Genomic DNA, 23,919 nt, shown 5'->3' with positions numbered 1-23,919 from the left:
GACGACTCATCTCCACTTCCTGCTATTAAGCTAAAAATGAAGCTAAAATATGAAGGCACTGTCATCTTGCGCCAGTTACGTAATTTGGTGTCTGTGCAGCAACCCTCTCCACGGTATCAAGTTCCCACTGTCCTACCAATTGCGAGCAGCGTCATTGATCACAAGCACACTCATTGGCATATGCAGCTGTCAATCATGATGTCAAACTCCCCTTTTGTTATAGCATCAAATAGATAATTAAAACCAAACTAGGTGTCCACCGATATTGTTTTTTTCAGGGCGGATACCGATTATTAGTACTTAATGAGAGCGATAACTGATATTTGGAACCGATATGCATTCACAAAAAAAAATTAAAATATTTCTGTCAATATTTAGAATATAACAAGCTCCAACACAAAACTTTGTTTAAATTCCTTCAGCAAATATTTAATAAAAAACTTGTACCTCAAGTTCCAAGCAACTTTTTCTTTTGAAGTTCTATGAAAACTTTAATTAAAAATGAATAAATAAAAATAGCTCCCTGAGGTTTTACAAAGTAAAACTTCCTGCCACTCTGACACTTTATTTACATTTATCTCAGGCTGCCTTTCCTGATGCTGGTAGAGTGTAACAAGCACACTTTTTCATTTATCAATTTTAATCGGCGATCATTAAAATAAAATGCAGATACAGATATTCCACAAAATACCAACTATCACCCCCAATAATCGGCCAGGCTGTCGACCCCTAAACCTTTTTAGAAAAACAAACACTTGAACCAACAAAAGCATGAGAAGAACTACCGAAAACCACAGAAACTATTTTAAGGAAAAATGTATTCAATCCATTTTGCCCTCACTTTTGGTGAGCTGTCATCTTTAATATACAATCCATGGCCTTTACAATGGGACTAAGGTCATAGTCTTAGGATGCTTTAAGGAAACAGAGCCCAGATCAGAAGTGCACAGCACAAGACATTTCCTGTTTAGGAGAACTCAAGATTTGAGGTTTTCACAAACTTTATACGTCACTGTTTTTTTACACAATATAGGCTATACATAAACAGTATATCTGACACTTAGACTGTCACCTCTGAATTGACTAAACATCTTCTGCGCAGTATAAACGACATCTCGGCAGGTTGATTAAGGCGCCGTGTTGTCGCTCATTGCACCTGCACCACTGGTGATTTGTTGCTAAGTTTGATTCGGTCATCACTGCGGGTGTTTGTGCTTTGCTCTTCCCAGAAATCGCCTGTCAATCAAACAGCATGGTCAGCACTGTGACGTCTTTTACTTTGGATTTTTCTCTGGGAGGCACGCTCTCTGAAAGCCACGATGACTTCCAAACAGCACATTTTTGTTAACCGTTTTTTGTTTTTTTTTCTGATGAACTTTTCTATTAGAGATAAATCACACGCTGAGGATTTTCCCCTCCGTGACCCCTGGGGGTTTATGGCAGGAAATTTTAAATATTTCGTGACCTTTCTTAAGTCTAAATACCTTCTGTGTTATACTGACAGAGAGCTGCAAAGCAGACACAAAAAAGTCATACTTAAATTCACCAAAAAGGCAGTGATATGTACATGTGCATTTAACCCCTTCTGTTGATAGCCGAGCTTTATAAAAGCATGTTTTTGCTTTATGCCGCTGTGCATATGGAGCAGCGGGTCTGGCTGTTGTCTGCAGCGTTGAGCAGAAGTTGTTCTTGGCAGGATATTATTTCTAGGGAGAGCGCTCTCCTGTAGTTGGAGAATAAATCCAGGTAAACCGTTGGTATGCCGCGTGATAAATCTCCATGGCGTAGCACTGCCAGAGGGCACGCATGCACACATTCAGACCCCAGTTCACAGCGACCCCAGTGACTGCAGTGTTGTCAGGTAGTTTGGGTCTGAGAGGACGATTTTCTCATCTCATATGTGAGAGTGTTTGGTGATTCTGTCCCTTCGTAATGACTGTTTTTGTTTCGGAGGTGATAAACGTGCTCTGGACCACCCCTCAGCTGCTGTCAGACTCACTCCTCACGCAGCTGATTTATGCAGCGAAGAGGTGCCCTGAGAGGAGTCTGTACAGTATGTGTGTGTGTGTGTGTGTGTGTGTGTGTACAGTCAGAGTCAAAATCAAAAGTGAAAATAGGGGAAAAACACTTGGAAAACCCATTAAATAATCGAAATATTCATTCATTCCACAGGTGTAAGAGGAACTGACTTAATGACACTAAAGATTTTAGCAAACTCAGTTTAATGTCAGCTCTCCTGACAAACTCTTTTATCCAAATATACCATCACAGTCGGATACACACATCAGGTCAATGCTGAATGATGTCACATACCTGAAATATCTGTGTTACAAACTCATGCACCCCTTAAGAATAGAACCGGACTATTAGACAGGAGCGACATCTGGTGGTCAGACGTGTTTAGTGAGTATGAAGTAGTGGTACTTATCAATGGTACATTATCAGTCTCTCGGTCATGCACTCAGACAGCAGAATATTAACCTACTACTAACTAACTACTAACTACTTACTGCTCACTACTACCAGTATTTCTTACTTTTGTGCATCTCTGTTGTTGCTTGTAGCACTGCACACGTTTACATATTTTTTATGTTTTGAACTTACATACTAGTTTTATACACTGTATTGCTGCACAAGGCACAGTTATACATTTTCTACACTCATCACAGTATCCATATTATAATTTAAATGTTCACATGCTAGTGCTAATTGTCTGTTAATGTGTTTCTTTACATTTATATTTGTACACACTAACAGACTCAGCATATTACACATACTTTTGTTTTTTTTTTAATATTTAATATTGTGCTTATTGTTTAACATTACTTTACTTCTATTTTTACATTTATATTTTTATATACTTGTGCTTGCACTTATTCCTGCTTGCTATAATTCTCTATACTTGGCATCAGAGCGACTGTAATGAACCACAATTCCTCCCCAGGGATCAACAGTATTTCTGATTCTGAATATCCTGCTGATGAGCTCTGGCCAGTTTCTTTTTTCTTAAGGCATATATTTAGCATGTTATGACATAGATATTAAATATAAATATTAAAAATATGTATTGTTTACATAGAAGGTCAAACCTGGCTACGTTTGTTATTAAGTTTAATTTAATTTCCAACTTACACATAAATAATTCATTATATTGATAGGATTTTAAGATGTCTCCCTCTGAGATTTTTGGCCCCTCCTTAGGGACTGTTCATTACTAATGAGATGGGGGGTGCAAAACAGGGAATGAGCTTCAAGTAGTTTTAAGCACTGGGGAGGGAGTTATATATATATATTTTTTTTTTTATTTGGCCTAGGGGAAGGAAACGAATTCAAAAATCCACAAGTGGGTTCAAAAGGCATGTTTTCTTTAAAAATCTACAAAATCACACCATTTATCAAGGCCTGTAAAGTATGTTATTTATGATGGATGGAGGGGTATACATTTTTTCCCAGTCACTCTGGGAAGCTTAAGGAATAATATTTGTAGCTGCAGGTCATGATATAAGGATATCCTAAGCAGAGGTGATTTTGGTATGAAAATTCTGGTGGGGCCACACAAGAAATTTGACATCACCAACATCAACATCATCACGATCAAAACAACACCCACATGAGTACAATAAAATAAAATGCAAAACTCACGCCATGAACGGCGCACAGCTAATATATGACAGTCAATATACCAGTCCACCACACATTTTGAATAATTGCTGAAGTGCCTTAAAATACGGTTGAGCATCGGAGCCTGGAGTCTCCCTGACACATCTTAACAAAAATGTCACCTAAAAATACAGGGTTTAACGAGCTGGCAGACTCGTCATGTCCACGCAGGGCAATTTCCACAAACTTTTAAGCATGTTAGAATTCTGCCGACAACATGCCTGTTTTCCTCAGTCTGTCGGTTGTGTTGTTCGTCTTAATGCGCTGTCAAGCTGCGATGTAACATTTTTGGTTCCAAATAAGCCTTAAAGCATTTTCCACATGCGATAAACAGCTCTCATGTTTTTAGCCTTTCTGAAAGATGTTTGGAGTCTTTCAATCCAAAACTGTCCAGACAGTTTCCCCGCAAAAAGCAAGACATGGAAAGCACAACAGGGCTTTGTTTTTTGCTGTGCTAGCGGTTAGCACAGCAGTTTTCCTTTTGAACCACTCCTGGCTGAGTAATCTTGTCTCATCTTTTCCCTCTTGAGATATGATGAAGTCATCAGGTTGATGCGGTCCCAAACGTTTAATTTCCACCTTCTGCTCTCAGGGTAAAGTGCTAATTCACACAGTAGTTAAATAGTCCACACGATTCAATGTAACTAGACCTACAGTCCCTCCTAAGTTAAAGTAAACTAGCAGTACCTGCACGGTGCCTGCCCTCGCGCCTGTCAAACCAACCAATGGGAATGCAGCTGGGGCCCTAGCACGTTAGGCCCCACTTGCTAAACCGAAGTGCGTGGCCCTTTGTCCAGTGCACTACACTGCATGTGTAGGGCCAGCTCTGTCGTGCCACAAAGACAAATTTACAAACTACTACACTACAAAAAAAAATATTGAGAGGAAACTGCATTTAGTATACTATAAAAAATTGCAAACATTTAATAAAGCAGGCAAAGCTGGTTTTGCTATTAATTCAAGCTCAACGACATTGCATTTGACATAGAAAAGCCTATAATCTTCCTCTGCACAACAGCACGCACCATTCCTAAATCATATCCCAGCAACAGCCCTGCTCTCACACATAACAGTCAGTCCCCAAATACAATACATGTGATTTGAATTACATTTTTGGCTTTTACAATCGCAAAATGTGACAAAGTCACAACAGTTTTTCCCATAAAAAAGCCCACAGAGTTTACTGTGTTTTTTTTTTTTTTGTATTTTCGAAAGATAAAGCAAGGATAGTTTGTTCATTTCAAATGAATGGAAATGAATGGAAGCTGAACACCCTGTTGTCATTGCATCCACTATTTAAAGAAATGTACCCCTAGTGTTTGTTCCTTTACTTTATTGTTAAGTTAAGAACACGTGAGCTCTTCTGGGATTTATTTACAAGCTATTTAAATGCAAAATGGATTCATGCTCAAATCATTATTTAATTCTGTGCGCATTGGGGTCAGAAAAGATATATAAAAATGACAAGAAAAAAAAAAGACATTTGGAGATTTTATGACAAAACAGATTGCATTTTTTTGTTGGCTTCACTGTATGGAAAGTAAACAGACTAACCTGAGATAAGGTCACCTGAGTAGGAGAGATGTTAAAATTATGAAACTGAACAGAGTAGAAAAATATAAATAGATTTATTGATTTAACTTTTTTTTAATCTTCTTTATTCTAAATTCTATTCATATATTATTTTGCAGACAATAGTGCTTGTTGGCGGTATGGTGCGGTTAAGATTTTAGTTAAACTCAGTAAAACACAGAAGAAGAAAAGGCGGAACCAATGTCACACAGCCGGAACCTTTGAACAAAAAAGCACTGCGAGAAACTCGGATTTGTTTATTGGTGACACATTGGCAACAGCTGTTCTGAGCGGCTAGCAGCTAGCTAGCTCCAGCCAACATATTGGCTAACTTACCGTTAGTCAAACTATATTAACTGTTTCCCAGCATTTGTACTTCACGGGTAGGTGTGCCATTAACTGGAATAATATGTCATTACTGTTTGGACCGTTGCTTTATTAAAAGTGGCCTAAACGACAACAAGCTAACATAAGCTAACTGTGCAAATAGCTAACATTTAATTTAACAGAAGGTTGGCTTGCGTGTACTCTACACCAAACCAGTAAAAAATTAAATATATAAATTTAAGGCTGCATATGGCCAACATACAACATTTAAAACGTCTCTTAACTGTTAGGATGTACTCTATTCCACACACTGAACCTGCACTCTCCATCACATTTTTAACTAACGTCAACGCGTTCAGTAATTGTATAATTTGTACGTAGTTGCGTTTATGTTTGCTAGCGATAAGCAGTTTATGTCAGTCAAGTTGAAGCTTTTTGTCGATGATTTGTGTGTCAAGTTTGCAAGTTGTCTTGTTTGCAGTTTTACAGAAAAAAAACTTTCTTGAACTTAACAAAAAACAGATTGTCAAAATGTGAATTATCTTCTTACCTTAAACCTCTCAGGTAGATTGTCGCCATGGAGCCTGCCTGCCGCAAAGACAAGCCAAAGCTGAACTCTACTCCGACCAGAGGAGACAGAGCCAAGCAGAAGTCCGCACAGCAGGAGCTCAAACAACGACAGAGAGCAGAGGTGACCAAAACCACCATGTTTGAATCTGGCGCACACTCAGTACAGCGCAGATACTTAGCTGGCTGTGCGCCTGGGCCACTTTTGCAAAATGACAGGAGGTCAGGGACTAGTTATTAATCAAACAGAAATAGCATTCAGTCGGTGCATAAAATAAATAAATTGCTTGTTTCAACCTTTTTTACGTTTGCTGTCCTCACTAATATTTGCCCAGAGACGAATCCAGTCTCAACAGGCTGCACAGCTCAGCTGTATGCAGGGGCGTTTCTAGGATTTGGGGACAGAGGGCCAGGCAGGGTTCCTGCAGCTTAAGGCACCATAGATTAAAGACTTTTTAAGACTTTTTTTTTTTTTAATGCCACTCAGAGCTAAGTGTAAGACCAACTTCCTATTAACTAAATTGAAGGACAATTTTGTTTTTGCACAAATGTTTATTGTAACATAAAACCTGCCTTTTGAAAGAGTTAATTATCTATGTTAAATTTAGGAAAAAAACAACCCTTTTTTAGAGTGGAAGATATTGAAAATGTTGTATTTTCATAAAGGTATCTATTTGTTTTAACAACAGAAGTGGAAAATACCTGGAATTTCTGGCTTGTTTTCTGAACGATTTTGTGTTTCTCACTCTACATGTGAGATTCCACAGCTTGGGTTTCTATCATGATGAGTTTAGGAAAAGAAATAAATTAAATTCCTTAATAAAAAAAAAAAAAACAATTAATTTGAGATTTTACAATGTAAAAAAATAAAATAAAATCCAGCTTCCCATGTCTGAGCATTTTTAAGACTTTTTAAAGATTGATTTAGGTCAATTTAATACTAATTAAAGACCTGTTTTTACATTAATGAATTCAGTGCCTTTTAAGACTTTAAGGATCTGCGAGAACCCTGGGTCCAGGGGTATCCTCCCTTCTAGTGCCTTCTAGTGATAAAAAAGATCTAATTTCATTCTTTTTTTATGCACCCTGGCACCTTATTTACAAAATAAATCCTCAGCCACCCACCACCTTATTTAGCCTGCGGGCTAAAATGTGAATATCATGGCTGTGCACTATATTACTATCCAAATGATTTTATTCTGGTAGTATGCCAAATGTATGACATGTCACATTACCTTTCACTCCTTTATAACAACAGCGTATGTTTTCTTCCTGTGTTTATGTACAGATTTATGCCTTAAACAAGGTGATGACAGAGTTGGAGCAGCAGCAGTTTGAGGCCTTTTGTAAACAGATGCAATCACAAGGAGAATGATGAGTTTTGCCTTCCTCTTTGATGTGGACCAGGACCAGTCACCCTGCAAACACCCCACACACCCACGCACCCACACTGTCACCAACACACAATCACACACTTACACTGATGTTCAATAAGACAATCTTTGCTCTTCATGTTTTACTGACTCAAATTCCTGACTATGAATATGCCAGAGAGTATTTTTGTTAACTGAAAGCTTTGTGGGCAAATGTATCCAAACAAGAACAACTTGCAGCTGAGTTGCATATTTCATCAGGTCTTTTACATTTCCTTTGCTTAAATATCAACTTTTTTCACATTTATGTAATCGTTGCATCTCCTTTTTTTCAGTAATGTGTAAATTCACATGTTGAGATTTTTAAGTTGACCTGTTCAATCACAGATGATCTGTTAAGTCACCCAAAAGGTACCAGTGTTACTGGCTCTGCAAAGGGCAAAAAAGAGCAAAGATTATACATTTTTTCAGCTGATCAGATCAGAACACCAGTTTACGGCACACTTGAAAACAAGCATGGGGCTTTTTTTTTTCATCATCCGTCCATCTCAAGTCAAAAACACATTGTAAGCTTTTTGGGGAAAACAGTTTTCTCTGAGAAACGTCCATTCATGTGAAGACAGTAAAGTTTTAAAGTTGTGAATGATGGCTGAAATGTTTTTATTTCATTAGTTTCTTCTGTCACTGAAGCGGCAATTTGCGATTCCATTGCTAACAGTGCTACAGCTAGTTCACCTTGTTTTTGGCTCTTTGATCTGATGCAGTGTTGCACTTATGCTGGCCATAATTAAGGCAAATATGACACTAAACTGACAAAATACCAACAACATAAGTGACTGTTGAAAGACTGCAATTTACAGCTACAATGGCAGAACATCAATGATTTATAAACATTGCTTAATGTAGCTTTAAAGTAGACAGCGCCCTTAAATCTGAGGGTAGGCACTTTTCTAGCACTATTCTTTCGTCATTGGGCAATATCCCTTTAAATAAAGGGAAGCGCTGGGTTCCTGTATGAGTGTGCCTGTGCTTATCCCATGGCAGAGGCTTCTGACAGAGGGGAGAGCTCTGGAAGGAGGATGTGTTTTCAGATTCTGCTGTTTTGGGTTTTTTTTGGGCTTTTCCTGTAAAGTGCATACCCCAGCTTTAATAGCCCACTGTTACTGGTGCTCACTCTGAACACTATCTTCTCCATGTATATTATTGCATTTTAATGTCACATTGACAAGTTTTTCAATCTGAACACCTTCTATTTATGTCTGATGACTGTAAAGTATTTATATTGTTAATTACAGTGTGTCAACGTTCACTTGAGTTACACAGTTTTGACTGAATGGAAATAAAAATGTTTCTTTAAAAAACAAAAAGTGAGTTAATTTTATGGTTTCTGCATGTTACCCATACACTTAAGTAAAACAAATAAGTGTGATTTTTTTTCTAAATTTATACGTAACTTTTTTTGAATGACAATTTCAAAAGTTAATGCAGGATTTTATGATTTACAGCAGCAGAATTTCTGAGGGAAAAGTCGTGCAACACTGTGGTTTAAAAAAAAAAACCCTCAACATCCTGTCATATCAGTCCTCACTTCACTTCTATGCAGCTTTCTGCATCCCCTCTGCAGGCTTACTCTTCTATTGCAAACAAGTACCTTGGAATTGCACTTATGTGCAGTACTTAACAAAATGTACTTCATCACTGTCCACCACTGCTCGCAAGAAAGAAACATCTCCACCAACCTGCAGTCAGTTTCTTGTTAATGAGGAAAAACCACAAGCAAAAACTATTAAAGTATGTTAACAGCAGCAATTCAGTCATACAGGGATGAAGGATAAACACATGCTCAGTCGATTGGATCTGTAACCCTTTAAATCCTGAGAAATTTGGCTTGATTTCTTTCAAACACATGGAGAGAGGCAAGCAATAAAAAAAGCAAAGTATAAAAAAAACCTGAGAAAAAAACCAGAGAAAAGTGCATAAAAAATAAAGTTTTTAAGTATACAATTATGATAATTATAATTATAGCTTTCTGGACATTTTTCCTTAGCTTTTCTTATACATTTTAAATCTATGAATTTCTTGCAATTTGCAGAGCATTTCTTGCAAAGATGCCCATTGTCATTTTCCAGTGTTTTTGACAGAAATTAAACCATTTTGCTGAGGTTTCGGCACTTTACATATATATGAAAGGTGTTTAAATGCAGCACAAAATAAAAGGGATGTCCATCCAGGTTTCAAAGGGTTAAATGAAAGTTCAGCTTCATAAAACAGGCGGTGATGTTGTTGACAGTGTAAATAATCATTTTTATTCCAATTTAAATTTAAACCACTTGATTGCTTACAGCACCTCCAGCCACCAAACACAGACCGGGGATAGTCACAGTGCAGAGGTAGTGCTTAACAGATCATATTAATGACTGTGTTGCAAGCAGTAATTTTAATACTTTAGTTTAGTTAGTAAAGCCACCATGCTACCGTGAGCGCTTTTTGCAGAGTTGTCAGTACAGTCTTCATAGCAGCAGTATGTTCTCACAGCATGAACAGCAATATGCATGATATACAGAGGTGTGAGCTACGTGCACAAGGCAAAGCTGGTCCTCTTTAAACCTGGAAACCTAAACTCCATCCTGGAGTCCTTATGTTACTCTAGCTCTCTGTTCCTCCTTTACCTCTCAGTGTTGCTAACTACTTAGTTTCCTTCTCCTTTAGCTCCTCTTTTCCTCTCGTTCAGACCTCGACAGTAACAGAGCTCCCGGTGACTCGCACTCCAAACCAACCGTCCCAGAACTTGGTGTCCTGTCCTCCGTGTTCAAAGGTGATAAAGCGCAATCCAGGGCCGTAGTCAGAAAATGTATGGCTGATCTGGAGTTCAAACAGAGAGTGAAAGACACTGTTAATTCAACGAAGGTCCAAAAACAAGTTTGTAGACAGCGCCTTGTAGCAGCTGAAGTACTTACAATGGGAGCAAAAAAGGAAGGGGATTTTCAAATCAGGAGCAGGGGCCTGGATCTGAGCACACTTGACCCCCAAAGTTTAGTTCATTTGATTATTGTGAACATTGTACATCATACCCACACACAGTACACCAATCCATACTTTGGTCCACTTGAAAAGTCGGTCTTGAGTACAGCTCATGAGTACTGTGGTGTGGTATGTATCAGCTGTGAACACCAACTCGTCTAAAACATGAAAGCGGATGGCTAGTTAACGCGACTACAGGGAGTTTGAACTGGTCATGACACAGTCTCAATTTCATTCTGCTGCCTCTATATCAGACAGCAGTGCAGATCGCCACAGACAGACGGAGATCCGGTTTCACCACCACCTTCAAACAGCAGTCAGAGTCCTGGCGAGAGGCATACGGCTCCCCTAACCCTAATATCTAAGCTTAGCATTGTAGTCATTTTATTCAAAACCACAATGTGTCCCTCACGTTAAAGAGATAGTTCACCCAAAAATGAAAATTAAGTCATTATCTACTAACTCTCACACTGACGCAAAATCGGGTTTTATAGTTCACAAAGCACTGCCAGAGTGACACTCACCTCCCAAACAACTCAGGCAAATAGTAACCAATGCAAACGTTAAAAAAGTACATAATAAAAACCACAAAATGTCTACATACTGCTAGTCCCAAGTAATCCAAGTGTCCTGAAGCTCCAAAGTACCAAGTTGTTTTAAAAAAAAAAGTCACTGGCGCCATGTTTTAAGCTTTGTTGTAGCCGGGGTCCGACTGGGAACAACATTCAGCCCTGGCACAGGCACAGACAAATGATGTGCTGCTGATAAGAGGAGCACTGACAAACAGCACGGTCTGTTATTTAATTTGAAAGATTCCTATATGTGGAACCCTGTCTATCAGGGTGTCTTTACATGGGTCTAAAAGCCGGAAAAAAAACTCTTACAATGGTGAGTGACAGAGAACCACGGCTGATTGTGGGGAATGAAAATGTATAGAATGAGCGTTACCATTTATTGTGCATTTTCTTTTCCTTTAATGAACTTAGCCTTTTGTAACTAAAGTTAGACTCTCTTATTCCATTTGAACATTTAAAAAGTTATGCGCTTGCTTGTAATGGCTTTTTCTAAAGTGTAAATATGTATATTGTGCATCTGTTTGAACTATATGCTATTTTTGTACACTGGTCTCTCTTGAAGGAGATTCCGATCTCAATGAGATTCCCTGTTTAAATGAAGGACTAAATAATGCAGAATGACTCTGTTGTTCATGCATGTACCACCCCCCCACCTCCCTCTCTGCGTACCTGCTTCCACGAGCAGTCGTCACAGTCTGGATCCAGAGTCACTTGCTCAGGTTTGAACTCCTGGATGACCTCTTGATTCTCATCCAGCAGACACACGGTCATTTGGTAGGTGCAGCCACAATCTGACCTTCCGCAGTACCTGCAGGATGAACCGCCTATTAAACACAGCCACTTACACACTGTGCAGACATGCGTGTCAGCCCTTCCTGGTCTTACCAGTCCTCCACTGTGACGGCAGGCTGAGCGTCCAACTGCTCACTGGTGAAATCCTCTGCTAACAAGTCGATCACCTGTCTCTTCAGACACAGCCTGGGACGCACAGTGTTTCAGAGAGCAGGAGGACGAAAACAGTCAACCCACTTTGACGTGATAAGAAAATGTATTACGTGTTAAATAGATGAGAAATAGTTGAACATTTTGAGATAAGCCACATTCAAATATCAGAGAATACATACAGTATATATTTACCTGATTGTTCTAAGTTGTATGAAAATGGGTTGAAAGGACAATATTTGCGATTATAATAATAATAAAAACAAATATATGTATGTAATTTGAGTTTTAGTACTTGTAACATCAGATTTCATTCAGAGTGATAAAAATGTTTTTTTTTGTATTTGACAGATATTCTCTCAGTAAACCGTTGCTGTGGTGAGTTGACATTTTTAAGTGATTAAATATAGTCACATGACAACACACAGTAATAAACACTCACTCAAAGGAGGTTGCAAAGTATTTGGTCACTCCTTCGTTGCAGAAGTTATAGCCACAGTCTCCCGGCATGTCCTCCACCTTCCACTGACTGCCACCGTTCTCCGTCAGCTCCCAGAACTCCAGCTCCTCTGGGATGAAATAGTACAGTCTGAGGCTGCAGATTGCAGTAATGTGTATTTTCTATGGTGTACACGGCCAAGTTTTGAGTGAGTTAAGTTCAATTCTAGGAGCAGGTTTAGTTAAGACTGACCAGGAACAAAAACAAAAACAAAAAAAAACTAACCGTGTCCCATTTTTCTCCAAATGTAAAAGTTAGACTTGGGGCGTGAGGGTCAAAGGTGACTATGACGAAATATAAGGGCCATTTACAACCGCATCTCAAGTGGCAGCTAATGACGATCATAAGATACAGTTGTTAAAAAAATAAAAATAAAAAATCAGTAGTAGAAATAGAGAGTTTTTTAAGGAACAACTTGACATTTTGGGAAATATGTCTCACTTTACTGTCAAGAGTTGTATAAGAAGATAGATATTGCTCACATCTGTCTGTTAAACACTGGCTTGTGTGAATACTTCACTTACTTTAACCCAGGGAAAGTTATGCAAAAAGACAGGAGGCTGGGAACCAATTAATTGAAGAAAATCAGACAGATATTGTTACATTTGGACTGAGTCAGGTTTGCGTTCAGCCCTGACAAAATATTATAAAATATATATTTGTACAGACACAGAGATGCCTTAAAACACCCTGTCACACAGGCGCATTGCCCTTCAATACAACAGAGTTGAATTTAGTTCAGTTCAAAGGAACTTTATTGGCATGGAAAAACATATGTCTACATTGCCAAAGCAAGTGTGTAATTAAAACAAAAGTATTATGCACATTAAATAAAGATCTCCAGAATTTGGTATGCATTCATGACACTGCTGATTGTTTGGGTACACCTCTGACACACCCACCAAATGAGAGAAAACATAGCTCAAAGACTGTTGCAAAGGCTCTGAGCTATGTTTCAACAAAATATGTCAATCGACCTGGAAGCCATAGCATAATGGTGCACCAGGATAACAGTCTGTCGTGAGCTAACTGCCTCCTGGCCGGAGCCTTGTATTTACCATACATGTGGTGTCAATCTTCTGTTCTGTGTCTTGGCAAGAAATGAGTAAACATAGTTACCAAAGTGTTGATCTGTTCCCTAAGTATGAGCCCAGTTTTAGCTCTGTGTGGTTTATACAGTAAAGTACAATCAATCAAACCAGTAAACAGTGAGTGATATTCAAATCATGGCTGGGCTATTTCCAGTCTGACAGTCTTGGATGCAGCCTGTTTGTGTGCCGACTCACGTGCTAGGATTAGCAAATGAATGGTAGGCCACGTATAAATATATTTATTTGCTAAGCGAATAAAAATAGTCGGCCTTTTGGCACAGACACCGCAGTTCTACAGCAAGTGACCCTCAGATCTTTTTAATCGGATTCAGGCTGTGTTCAGAATATACTTACATACTAAGCGTGACATAAAGGTAAGTATGTGGTGCATTCCAACTGCATAGTATGTGGATTTTGTGTATACAAATACATAAAGTGCCCAGATGTACACTAGATTAGGAAGAATTTCTAAGTATGAGACAAGAGCTTTCTGGATAATCAAATGAACTGAAGCGCCTCAGACTGTTCAATGGTAGACTGCGAATTAAGTAATTAACTGATAAAATAATTAATAAATAAGACGCATCTTAAAGCCAATGAAGTATCTAGGTTTTTGTTTCTTTGTACTGCCCAGTTAGCACAAGCTAACAGAGCAGAAAAGGCTAACATCATAAACAGAAAATCTTAAACAGTCCCAAGACACTCACACTGACATGAAATGGCTCAGCTCTGTCATTAAACCTGATAATAACCTTTAAGGTAACGTTGATTGTGTGGTGCTAACAGTTAGCCCTGTCACTGTGTGTGCGACCAGGAAGACTCTCAAAGCTGTGGAGATCACACTTCAACAGCAGAAGCTACATCCCAAAATCGAGCACAGTTTGAAATCAAAAGCCAAAAGTACAGCTATACTACAAGCCATTCCATTCACATTATGGGTATTGACTTGAGTACTCTTTCGGTGTCAGTATCACTTTGAGAGTTATGGTAGTGGCACTGGCATTACATTGTATTTTTTTAAACGATACCCAGGCCTAGACTCCCATTCAATGACACAGCCCCACCTGGAGTGTTAAACCCCAGAAAAGATCCAGTTACACAGCTGCAAATTCTCAAAGAGGAAAATGACCTCTTACCTTCCCCATTGGGATTCTTCAGCAGGTTTCTGGCCATGATTACAGCTTAAAGAGAGAAGGCAGGGCCTGCACAGGAGGGAAAGGAGACAGCAACTTAGATCAATACTTGTTTCGGTTGCAGTTTCAGTTTGTTCCAGACTGCCTCCTGATTCTTGAGGCTGCTATATCCGCATATTAAAGTTAAAATATTTATATTAAATATAAGTTTGTCACATCACAGAAGGATGTTATTAAACACCTGACCACAATTGAATAACCAAACAAATCGCTAAGTATGTAGAAGAAGATCTCAAAATCATGACAAAATGCACAGTATTCTCTGATCTGAAACGCTGGGGGCGTGTCCCCTGGAAGAGCAGAGGCCACGCCCAATCACGGGACTATGCTAATGATGCTTCTTGTTTTTATTCTGCTATATTGTCAGGGGCAGGGTTATGATGAGATGAGATATAGCTCCAGTGCATCATCGAGCTATGGTTTTAGGCCGCCCAAAAAATCTTAAAACAGGAAAATGGTGAAAAAACAGTCAACAGTCTAACTCCACAATTCAGTACTATATAGTAAAGGGTCTTTGTAACATCTTTTCAACAATCAGTTTCCAAAATTTAGAATGTATTTTGAAACAAACGTCTGAATTGACTTTACCCAGACTCTTTACTCTCAAACTGGCGCACAACATGCAAGGACGGTTGCAAAACAAAAGCAATCAACTGCTTTAGACTGACTTAAGAGATCTTGTGTTTATTTAAAATAAATTACTGTAGACACAGTGTTGGATCCAGTGGGATTAAAAATAACAGCAGTCCGTATGAAGGTGAACTCAGAGTCCCAAACACGGTCGGGCCATCCATAGATTCCAAACCCAAACACTAATACCCAGTCTGCTGACTCACAGCACAACCGATGGAGCAAAAGCCATTCTCTTTACATGCTGAATAGGAGGTATCACAGAGGATCAACCTGTCATCAAACACACACCAGTCAGCAGGAACAATCTGGGACAGCGAGATGCTGTGGTTCAAGGGTCTGTTTTGGGACTGTTTTATTGATGTCCCGAGTGACACAAAAATATGATCTATTTGGAATAATTCTACTGTGGAAGAGACTGTAATAATGTTTATATTATAAACTTTTTCTAACCACTATTACATCACAAATAGGGGTACATTCCACATCAGAAACCCCAAAATGTTACTTTTCATCAATTTTGTCTCTGTGCATTTCATGTTAGTGTTATTCAGAGCTTTTGGGCATTCAAATAAGTTACAACAGAAACAACAATAACTATTTCACAAAGTAGCTGGTTTTGGGGTTTTTTTGCGAGAGATGTGTCTGTGGAGGTTTTTCTCCGAGGCACAGAGGACATATAACGTTCTGGTCAAGCCAATTTGCATGCATGAAACACCGCTTGGTTGCACATTTGTCCTACATTTTCATGGCTCACTGAGGAAACACAAACAGCTGAGTCATCTGCCCCCGCAGACTTAAAGTCACAGGAATACAAGATGCAGTGCGTGCACTAATGTCATGCTCTACTGTAAATGAGGCACTAGGATCTGTTTGACACAAGACAGCAAACATGGTACTCACAGCCCGGTGGAAGGCAAGTGCAGGGGTCTGTTTCGTCTGTCTCTCTCTCAGACTCAGAATTAGTTGAGCTCCTCTGCAGGGTATAGCGCCCTCGTGACGGTGTGGCTTTTATAGCAATGGAGCTGCACGCATACACATGCAGTGAAAGAGAAGGGGAGGGAGGGAGAGGAGGAGGAGAGACACAAAACACCCGATCTGTAGGTTGGGGGAAGCATCCATATAGCAGAACTCAGCAGAACCACACATGCACACACAGCACAAATGTCAGTGCAAACACATCAACACCAATAGCTGAAGGAAGCATTTAGTGCTCTTATTTAAAGGTGCAGTTTAAGTTAACAAAAGGAACAGAAGAAACATGTCAAATGCACACAGAGAAGCATGAACATACAGGGTGTCAGGAGATAAGTTAGGAGCCGGCCTAAACTGCAAAAACTATTGCATGAATCAATATCCAAACGGCACTTCAGTCCAACCTTTCCAGGTCATGCGAAATAACCAGGGTTACACTGGCAGTGTTACCAGGCTTTTGGCAAGCGCTGCTTAGTTGGCAGAAGTCCACACATCAATTACATAATGATGTCTGAAAAACTGGCATGATGCTCAGTTTGTTTCCAGCATCTGTAATATATATTATATAAAGACCTGTGTCCATCAAACAGGAGCCATACATGTGTCAATATGAGAGGGAAGCTGTGTCTTGTTATGCATGTTATGCATGTGGCACATCAACAGTGGCTTCATTCATTATTTTAATCTCCCCACACAGACATAAGATCAGTCATATGCTATTACTTTCAATACTTTTAATACTTTCAGTGCTTTCCCACAGATCAAAAAGATAGATGAAGATGTTCCACACAGATTCTGAGTTTATTCAGTCAAATCTTTTGGAGTAAAGCGGCGGTCCTCTGAATGACCCCCACCAGAGCTCTTAAAACAAATGTTTATGAAAAAGAGCAATCTTTTGGATCAACCAACGAAGTACATTGAGTTAGGGGAAATAGCTTTTCCTCGATAATCAAAGTATTTTTATTCACCACTTAATAATTGGTAGCAAAATTAGGTTGTTCTAACTAGCTTTTCTTTGGGGTTTAAAAAGAATTACAAATGTTATGCACTTCATGACCATAATTATGAAGTGGAGTTATTAAGTTGAAAACACTTTAAAAAATTAAGTTGCTCAAATGAGATTTTCTTTAGTAGTTTGTAGCTTTTTTTTTTTTTAAACATTCATTCAAAAAAATACAAACACAACCATTTTTTTCATTATAGACTGCAGTTGTGTCAATTTAACTAAACGACAAGAGGGCCAAATAACACTATGTCTGTTGTTATCTATGCGTAGAAATACAACATATTCCATCAACTATAGCTGATGTAAAGTTACTATCATGCACAAGTCTACTATTACTATAAGTCCACTATTTGTTATATCATAACTAAGAATAGGCCCAAATTCATCAGTTTTTCATCAATCAATTTTTATTTATTAAATTCTGATTTAATAGGTTTTAACATTACATCTGCAATTAAGAAAATTATTCCCCATCCATTTCAATGGCCATGTAAGGTATTGAAGCTATGGGTGGACAACACTAATCACAGGACATTGTGATTTCTATGGAAAGCCATAAAATAACTAGCTTGGCATTGCTGGTTTTGGTCAATACCATGCATTAAAAACCTCACAATCAAGGTTCCCTGATCCATCCATCCATCCATCCGTTTATAGTATGGTGTAAGCATAGGTTCAAAAAGCCAGTCTGCGCTATTCACATAGCTGTCAGTTGTTCGGAGGAGAGAAGAAGAGAGGAGAGAGGTGAGAGAGAGATGACGGGAGTTTTAAAGTGTGGCTTGAGGCTGAGCTTACTGTCCATGCATTGGAGTCACTCAAAGTTAGGAGGAAGCCCAGGAGGGGGCAGCTGTGACGGCCGCAGCTGCTACAGATGTTAGATGGATGTGCAGTGAGACAGGGACACAGGGTGACGGAGATGACGGCAGCGAGCGGACACACGCTGCAGCGACGACCTGTCTGATCAAACTAACTCACGTGAATCACACTGGCCGCCAAAATGTCTGTTAACAGACTCTGATTTCAGTGAAATCGCAGATAAATGTTCATGTTACTGAGCAGCTGCTCTGTGCATAACATGCAGGCCGAGCTAACACAAATTAGCAAGCAGCGTGCAGGAAAATGTTTTTGCGTTGCTAGGCAACGGCTGTCACGTCCAGCGGTTGCGGAACAATTTGTGTCGGCGGAGCCAAAAAAAACATTAAATAAACAAACTAATCATAATCTGTTGTCGCTTGTTGATATAAACAAATAAAATACAATTGCAGAATCTTATATGCATATATGTCATGTGACCAAGTATGGAATAGATCATGTGACCATGCGCTGTGACGTCACAGTGTGATGTAACGTTGCCGTGTCATGTGACGTCACAGTGTGACGTCACATTTTTGGAGTTGAACGGCCAATGACATCACATTCTATCCTTTGATGATGTAAGCACCAGGATCTTATGTTAGTAAATCTGACAAGTCAGCTGACACACAATACTTCAGCAACTCTCTGGTACTGCATCAAATACCTTAGGCTTGCAAAGCGACTATCATCAATTCAGAGACGAGGATTTTCTTCACCAGACACATCTTCGAGAAACCTTTCTTCAGCCTTCCGTTGATCTAGTCCAGTCTGCCTTAACTTTAGACAAATACAACTACTACTAAGTAGTTGAAGTCTCAAGTTTGAAGTGTCAGGCTGACCTTGGCTAGACTTTTTTCACACATATTACATCTGTGACTTTGAGCAACTTGGACAACAACATGTCAGACCAGGATAGCTCAGTTCAGGAGGTGCAGGTGAGAGAACCCTTCACTCCAGCTCTCACCACACAGATCCAGGACCTGCACAATGTCTGCCAGCTGCCCATGGACATTGCTACTCTGCAGCAACAGATTGCCCTCAAGGACCTCGAAAAACAGAAAATCCTGAAGGCTCTTAAGTCAGAGAGGGCCATCAGAAAAGAGGCAGAGGGTGAGAAGAAGAAACTGGCCAGAGAAAAGGATGAGGTGATTCGCTCACTTCAGCAAAGTCTGTCTGAAGCACTGAAAGACCACCACTCTCAGGCGGCCGAGTTTGACACCAGAAAGTTGTTGGAGGAAAAGGATACGTTGATCCGCTCCCTTCAGCACCAACTGTGCAAAGCACAGAGAGAGACCGTGGAAGTCAAGCGCCACTGGAGTGCTGAGTTTAACCGGGTCTCTGAGCTCTGGAGAGAGCAGACCAGGAGTTTGAGGAAGACCTGGGAGAAGGAAGCCAGTGACCTCAAACTTGCCTCAGACAATTTAACGGCCTCCCAAGCAGAGTGGGACAAGATGTGGTTGGCAAAGGTGGAGGAGATGAACTCCAAAACCAAAACTCTGCAAGACAACCACGACAGAGAGGTGCGCCAGGTTTGCCTGGAAAAGGACAATCTGGTAGCACAACTTACCACCGAAAAGAAAGTGCTTGAAGCCAGAATCTTGGAGTGCGAAACCAAGCTCCAAGAAAAAGACCTGAAGCACATCCAGAGCGAGGCAGAGTGGACAGTAACACTCACCGCTCTGGAAGCTCGTATGAACACCGAGCTGGCCGCAAAGGAGGAGAGCTTTGCCAGAGGGGGTTGGCAAAACAAAGTCTGTCAAATGGAGGAAAACATCAAGCTCCTGACAGAACAGAACACCAACCTCCAGGAGCGTCACCTCGTCCTTCAGGAGCTCCAAAAGGACAGCAGCATGAAGGAGAAGGAGTTGGGCCAACAAATGAGCCAGATGGAGGAGAACATCAGACTCCTGACTACGGACAAGACTAACCTTGAGGAGCGCAACCTAAGCCTCCAGGAGCTGCTGAAAACCAGCAGTGAGGAGGGGGAGGAGTTGCGCCAACAAATTCGCCAGATGGAGGAGAACATCGAACTCCTGACTAAGGACAAGACTGACCTTGAGGAGCGCAACCTAAACCTCCAGGAGCTGCTGAAAACCAGCAGTGAGAAGGAGGCGGAGTTGCGCCGACAAATTCGCCAGATGGAGGAGAACATCGAACTCCTGACTAAGGACAAGACTGACCTTGAGGGGCGCAACCTAAACCTCCAGGAGCTGCTGAAAACCAGCAGTGAGAAGGAGGCGGAGTTGCGCCTGAAAAATGGTCAAATGGATGAGACAATCAAGCTCCTGACGCAGGACAACCACAACCTCCAGGAGCTTGCCCAAAAAACGGACAAGGAGAAGGCAAAGATGAAGAAGGAGGAAAAGAAGGCAATGAAGAAGGAAGAAAAAAGGCTGAAGACGGAGAGGGAGGAGAGAGAGAAGAGAGAAAAGAAACAGAGAAAGGAAGATGAGAAAAGACAAAAGGAGGAATTGAAAACACAGAAGAAAGAAACGGCAGAGAGGAAGGCGAGAGAGAGGAGAGGGGAGTAACATCCTTTCTCCTCTCAAGGGTTATTTCCGGGTGATCCGGTTTCCCTTAAAAAACAACAACACGAGTTATTTCCGGGTGATCCGGTTCACTCAAAAATGTATTTCCACGTAAATAAATGCCCCAACCCCCCACCCCAATGTAAATAAACCCCCCCACCCCCACCCCAATGTAAATAAACCCCCCACCCCCACCCCAATGTAAATAAATCACCACCCCCCCCATAATAATAATAATAATAAAAAATAATAGAAATAATAATTTTATCGGACCATTTCTCTTTTTAAATCAGCTGTAATAACGCTCCACCATTACATGTTTTAAAGATTTACTGTCTATGACCTTCCATCGTTGAGGATAATTTTCTGTAATTAAGTCGAGTCCAAAGGGTTAACTGCAGCTGGTGCCTTTCATTTCATCTACAACCCCCCAAAAGTTGTGATGCTGTGTAAAACAACAGAATGCAAGGATTTGAAAATCTTTTTTGACCATTACGCCATTGAATTCAGTACAAAGACAAGATATTTAACATTCAAACTGATAAACTTCATTGTTTTTCATTAACATACACTTATTCTGAATTTGATGCCTCCTGGTTCCCTCCTCTTCAAGTCAATGGGATTTTTGTTTAGATGCCTGAAATAAGGTCTGTGGGTCACGCAAGCTTAAGAGACTTTCACGTTTTGTTCCATGACATAAAATATGTCAGTAAAGAACCCACATGTGACCTTTGAAGCTTTTTTCTGCATCCAGAAAAAGGTGGTTGCTAACAAGCCGTTAAAAGACACAACAGAATGTCATCACATCAAACACGGTTTGACAGCCTTGATTTGGTGGCAACGTTAAGTCATGCAACTGTGGTGTAGTTCATTTATAGCCTACTGTTAGCTTTTCACTTTTTACTGGTGAATGCATTTCGGACACAAACATTATTTAAGCTTTGTTCATCTAGAACAAGTAAGTATCATAAATGTTTGTTTGCCACAAAGCTTATTTCCTGCAATAATCCTGTGAAAAATCCCATTGTCTTTTTGTCAAGGGAATCAGGGCGATGCTAGCTTCTACAGAAAAATCTCATCCCTGGCGCATAATAACGGACATTAGCTACCGTGATGTCACCCATTGGTTTTGCGGTCTGCCATTTTAAAGCCTAAAGTTCAGCAATTCAGTGTTGCTGTCTTGCATTTTTCTAATCAAAAATGACCACAATTGAACGAGAAGGCAGAGCTGCAGAGGAGCAAGTGATGGATCTGAGTCTCAGACTGCAGAACGCCTCGCAGACAACCTGTCACTCAAACAGCCCTGCACTTCCCAATCTGTCTTAAATTAATGTGAACAGATATATAATATAAATATATATTGCATAAGAAATATCGACAGTCCATGGCCACAGTGAGGCATTATTGCCACATCTCCATTAATTTATTCACTGATTTATTCAGGGCCACAAACTACGGAAGTGTACCAAGTTTCATGACTTTATGAAAAAAAATGAGCATAATTTTCACATATCACCTGGACTTCACTTGAAAGTGAGTCTTTTAACACACATAAAAACAACACGTTATAAGATAACCTTCAGGGCTTTCAGTTAGTAAACTCTTTCTGGCAAAAATGTTTTAATTTAAACCCAAATTATGATCTTTTTCCTAACACTTCAGAGCTATCCAGCTTTAAGCCTCGACAGTCAAACTTTTCCCAACAGCTATAAAACATGGATAAACAAGAAGACACTTTAACAAAAGTATAAAACTCAGCTCTGGATAACTGTCAGAGGTCACAGACAAAAACAGCTGTTTTTGCTAGTTAGCTCGTTTTACACTGCAGATATTAGCCTAGCGGCTAGAGTTTAGCCTAACAATTTACATGTATCATTTGTACTTTTTCTCACTCACCGCTGGTTTAAGTCACTGCATCTCCAAACAGCGCTGTTCAACTTCAGCCTGCGTCCTCGTTTTTTTCAGCCTGATAGTGTTGAAACAGAGAAGCTAATGTTGCTGCTAACAGCTCGCAGAGATAAACAGGTAGTCTCATAAATCCCCTCACATCATTGTTTTCATATCACGTGCTCTGTCTGTTGATAGAGCACATGTTGCGCTCGCCATTAACTCTGCAGCTTTTGTATCAATTATGGCTTCAGTATTCTAAAAATGTCACATTTTGGTATTTGGGTCATATCAGTGCCATCTAAAGAAACTGTATACACTGAGTCATATTAACCCATTGACCACTTTGTCAGTGATGGCATCTGAAAACAGGTTGTGTGTAGTGGTAGTTACACAAATCACCAGCAGAGGGAGGTAATGCAGTAGAGTAATGAAGTATTTTACTTAACTAAATATGGTACTAAATATGGACTGATAAATGCAGCTATATAACATAAAAAGACATTGCCTCTCATCTCAAAACCTGAGATAACAAAATATGGCATGTTCATTCTAAATTATAATGTCTTTGATGACTGTTGTTGGTGTAAATGATTAATATTTGCCTTTTTTTGTATTTTTAACATCATGATTCCTATAGCTTGTGGCAAGTTACTTTTAAGACATTTTAAGAATGTTTTAATGCCACTCAGAATTCAATTTAACACCAGTTTTACAATAACTGAAACTAAAAAGAAATAAACATGAACCGACATCAGTTACTTTGATTGAGGGGCAATTTTGCCCAAATGTTTAATTCAATATAAAAAAAAGTTTGATTTCAGATTTCTATAATGGAACACAGAAAACAATAAAATTATGTTAACATGGTCATTTACATTTGATTGGATGTTGTTAATGTCTATGAATATTGTTGGTTCTTATATTCTTACACGCTTGATGTTAAATTTGGTTAGAATGGTTAAATATGAAAAAAAAAAAAGATATTACCAATTATTCTAAAATTCTAGATGCAACGTCAGACAAACATAGATCATAATATCCTTCTTTCCACATCTGAGCATTTTTAAGACTTTTTAATTTCCAGGACATTTAATACCAATTAAGGCCTTATTTATAGATTCAAGAATTGAATTTAAAGACTTTTTAAGGATCCAAGGGAACCCTGTAACATACGATATCTAATGTCAGCTGTTTTATTTTTGCTTACTCACGACT

General features: G+C 39.5%; 3 protein-coding genes across 4 annotated transcripts in view; 1 reads left to right on the top strand and 2 right to left on the bottom strand.

Moving 5' to 3' along the window:
* wnt4 (wingless-type MMTV integration site family, member 4) overlaps window positions 1–6,243 on the bottom strand; it is a 160,222-nt gene extending 153,979 nt beyond the window's left edge. For both annotated transcript variants that reach the window (XM_088083962.1, XM_088083971.1), the window contains exon 1: window positions 6,110–6,243. The gene's annotated coding sequence lies outside the window, so the exon portion shown is untranslated. The remainder of the gene's footprint in view (window positions 1–6,109) is intronic.
* On the top strand, window positions 5,459–8,866 carry svbp (small vasohibin binding protein). Its single transcript, XM_088083978.1, has 3 exons — window positions 5,459–5,619; window positions 6,128–6,250; window positions 7,415–8,866. Exons 2-3 carry the CDS (start codon window positions 6,137–6,139, stop codon window positions 7,499–7,501), a joined length of 201 nt encoding a protein of 66 aa, XP_087940104.1. The 5' UTR covers window positions 5,459–5,619; window positions 6,128–6,136; the 3' UTR covers window positions 7,502–8,866.
* A 913-nt stretch (window positions 8,867–9,779) lies between these two features.
* Window positions 9,780–22,958, bottom strand: fbxo2 (F-box protein 2). Its single transcript, XM_042505405.2, has 7 exons — window positions 22,711–22,958; window positions 16,354–16,475; window positions 14,764–14,829; window positions 12,480–12,606; window positions 11,981–12,073; window positions 11,765–11,903; window positions 9,780–10,361 (listed from the first exon to the last, which is right to left on the bottom strand). Exons 3-7 carry the CDS (start codon window positions 14,798–14,800, stop codon window positions 10,227–10,229), a joined length of 531 nt encoding a protein of 176 aa, XP_042361339.1. The 5' UTR covers window positions 14,801–14,829; window positions 16,354–16,475; window positions 22,711–22,958; the 3' UTR covers window positions 9,780–10,226.
* Between the last annotated feature and the right edge of the window lie 961 nt (window positions 22,959–23,919).

The sequence above is a fragment of the Plectropomus leopardus genome, chromosome 2, assembly GCF_026936395.1.
Source record: "Plectropomus leopardus strain MGB_pleo_1.0 chromosome 2, ASM2693639v1, whole genome shotgun sequence".
NCBI lineage: Eukaryota > Metazoa > Chordata > Actinopteri > Perciformes > Serranidae > Plectropomus > Plectropomus leopardus.
This window is presented reverse-complemented; position numbering and strand designations above follow the sequence as displayed.

Coding starts and splice junctions, on each gene's coding strand:
- svbp (XM_088083978.1), top strand. CDS start 6,137: ATGGAGCCTGCCTGCCGCAAAGACAAGCCAAAGCTGAACTCTACTCCG. Junction 6,251..7,414: donor AACAACGACAGAGAGCAGAG/GTGACCAAAACC, acceptor GTTTATGTACAG/ATTTATGCCTTAAACAAGGT.
- fbxo2 (XM_042505405.2), bottom strand. CDS start 14,800: ATGGCCAGAAACCTGCTGAAGAATCCCAATGGGGAAG. Junction 11,904..11,980: donor GCCGTCACAGTGGAGGACTG/GTAAGACCAGGA, acceptor TTCATCCTGCAG/GTACTGCGGAAGGTCAGATT. Junction 10,362..11,764: donor ACGACTGCTCGTGGAAGCAG/GTACGCAGAGAG, acceptor TTTGAACTCCAG/ATCAGCCATACATTTTCTGA.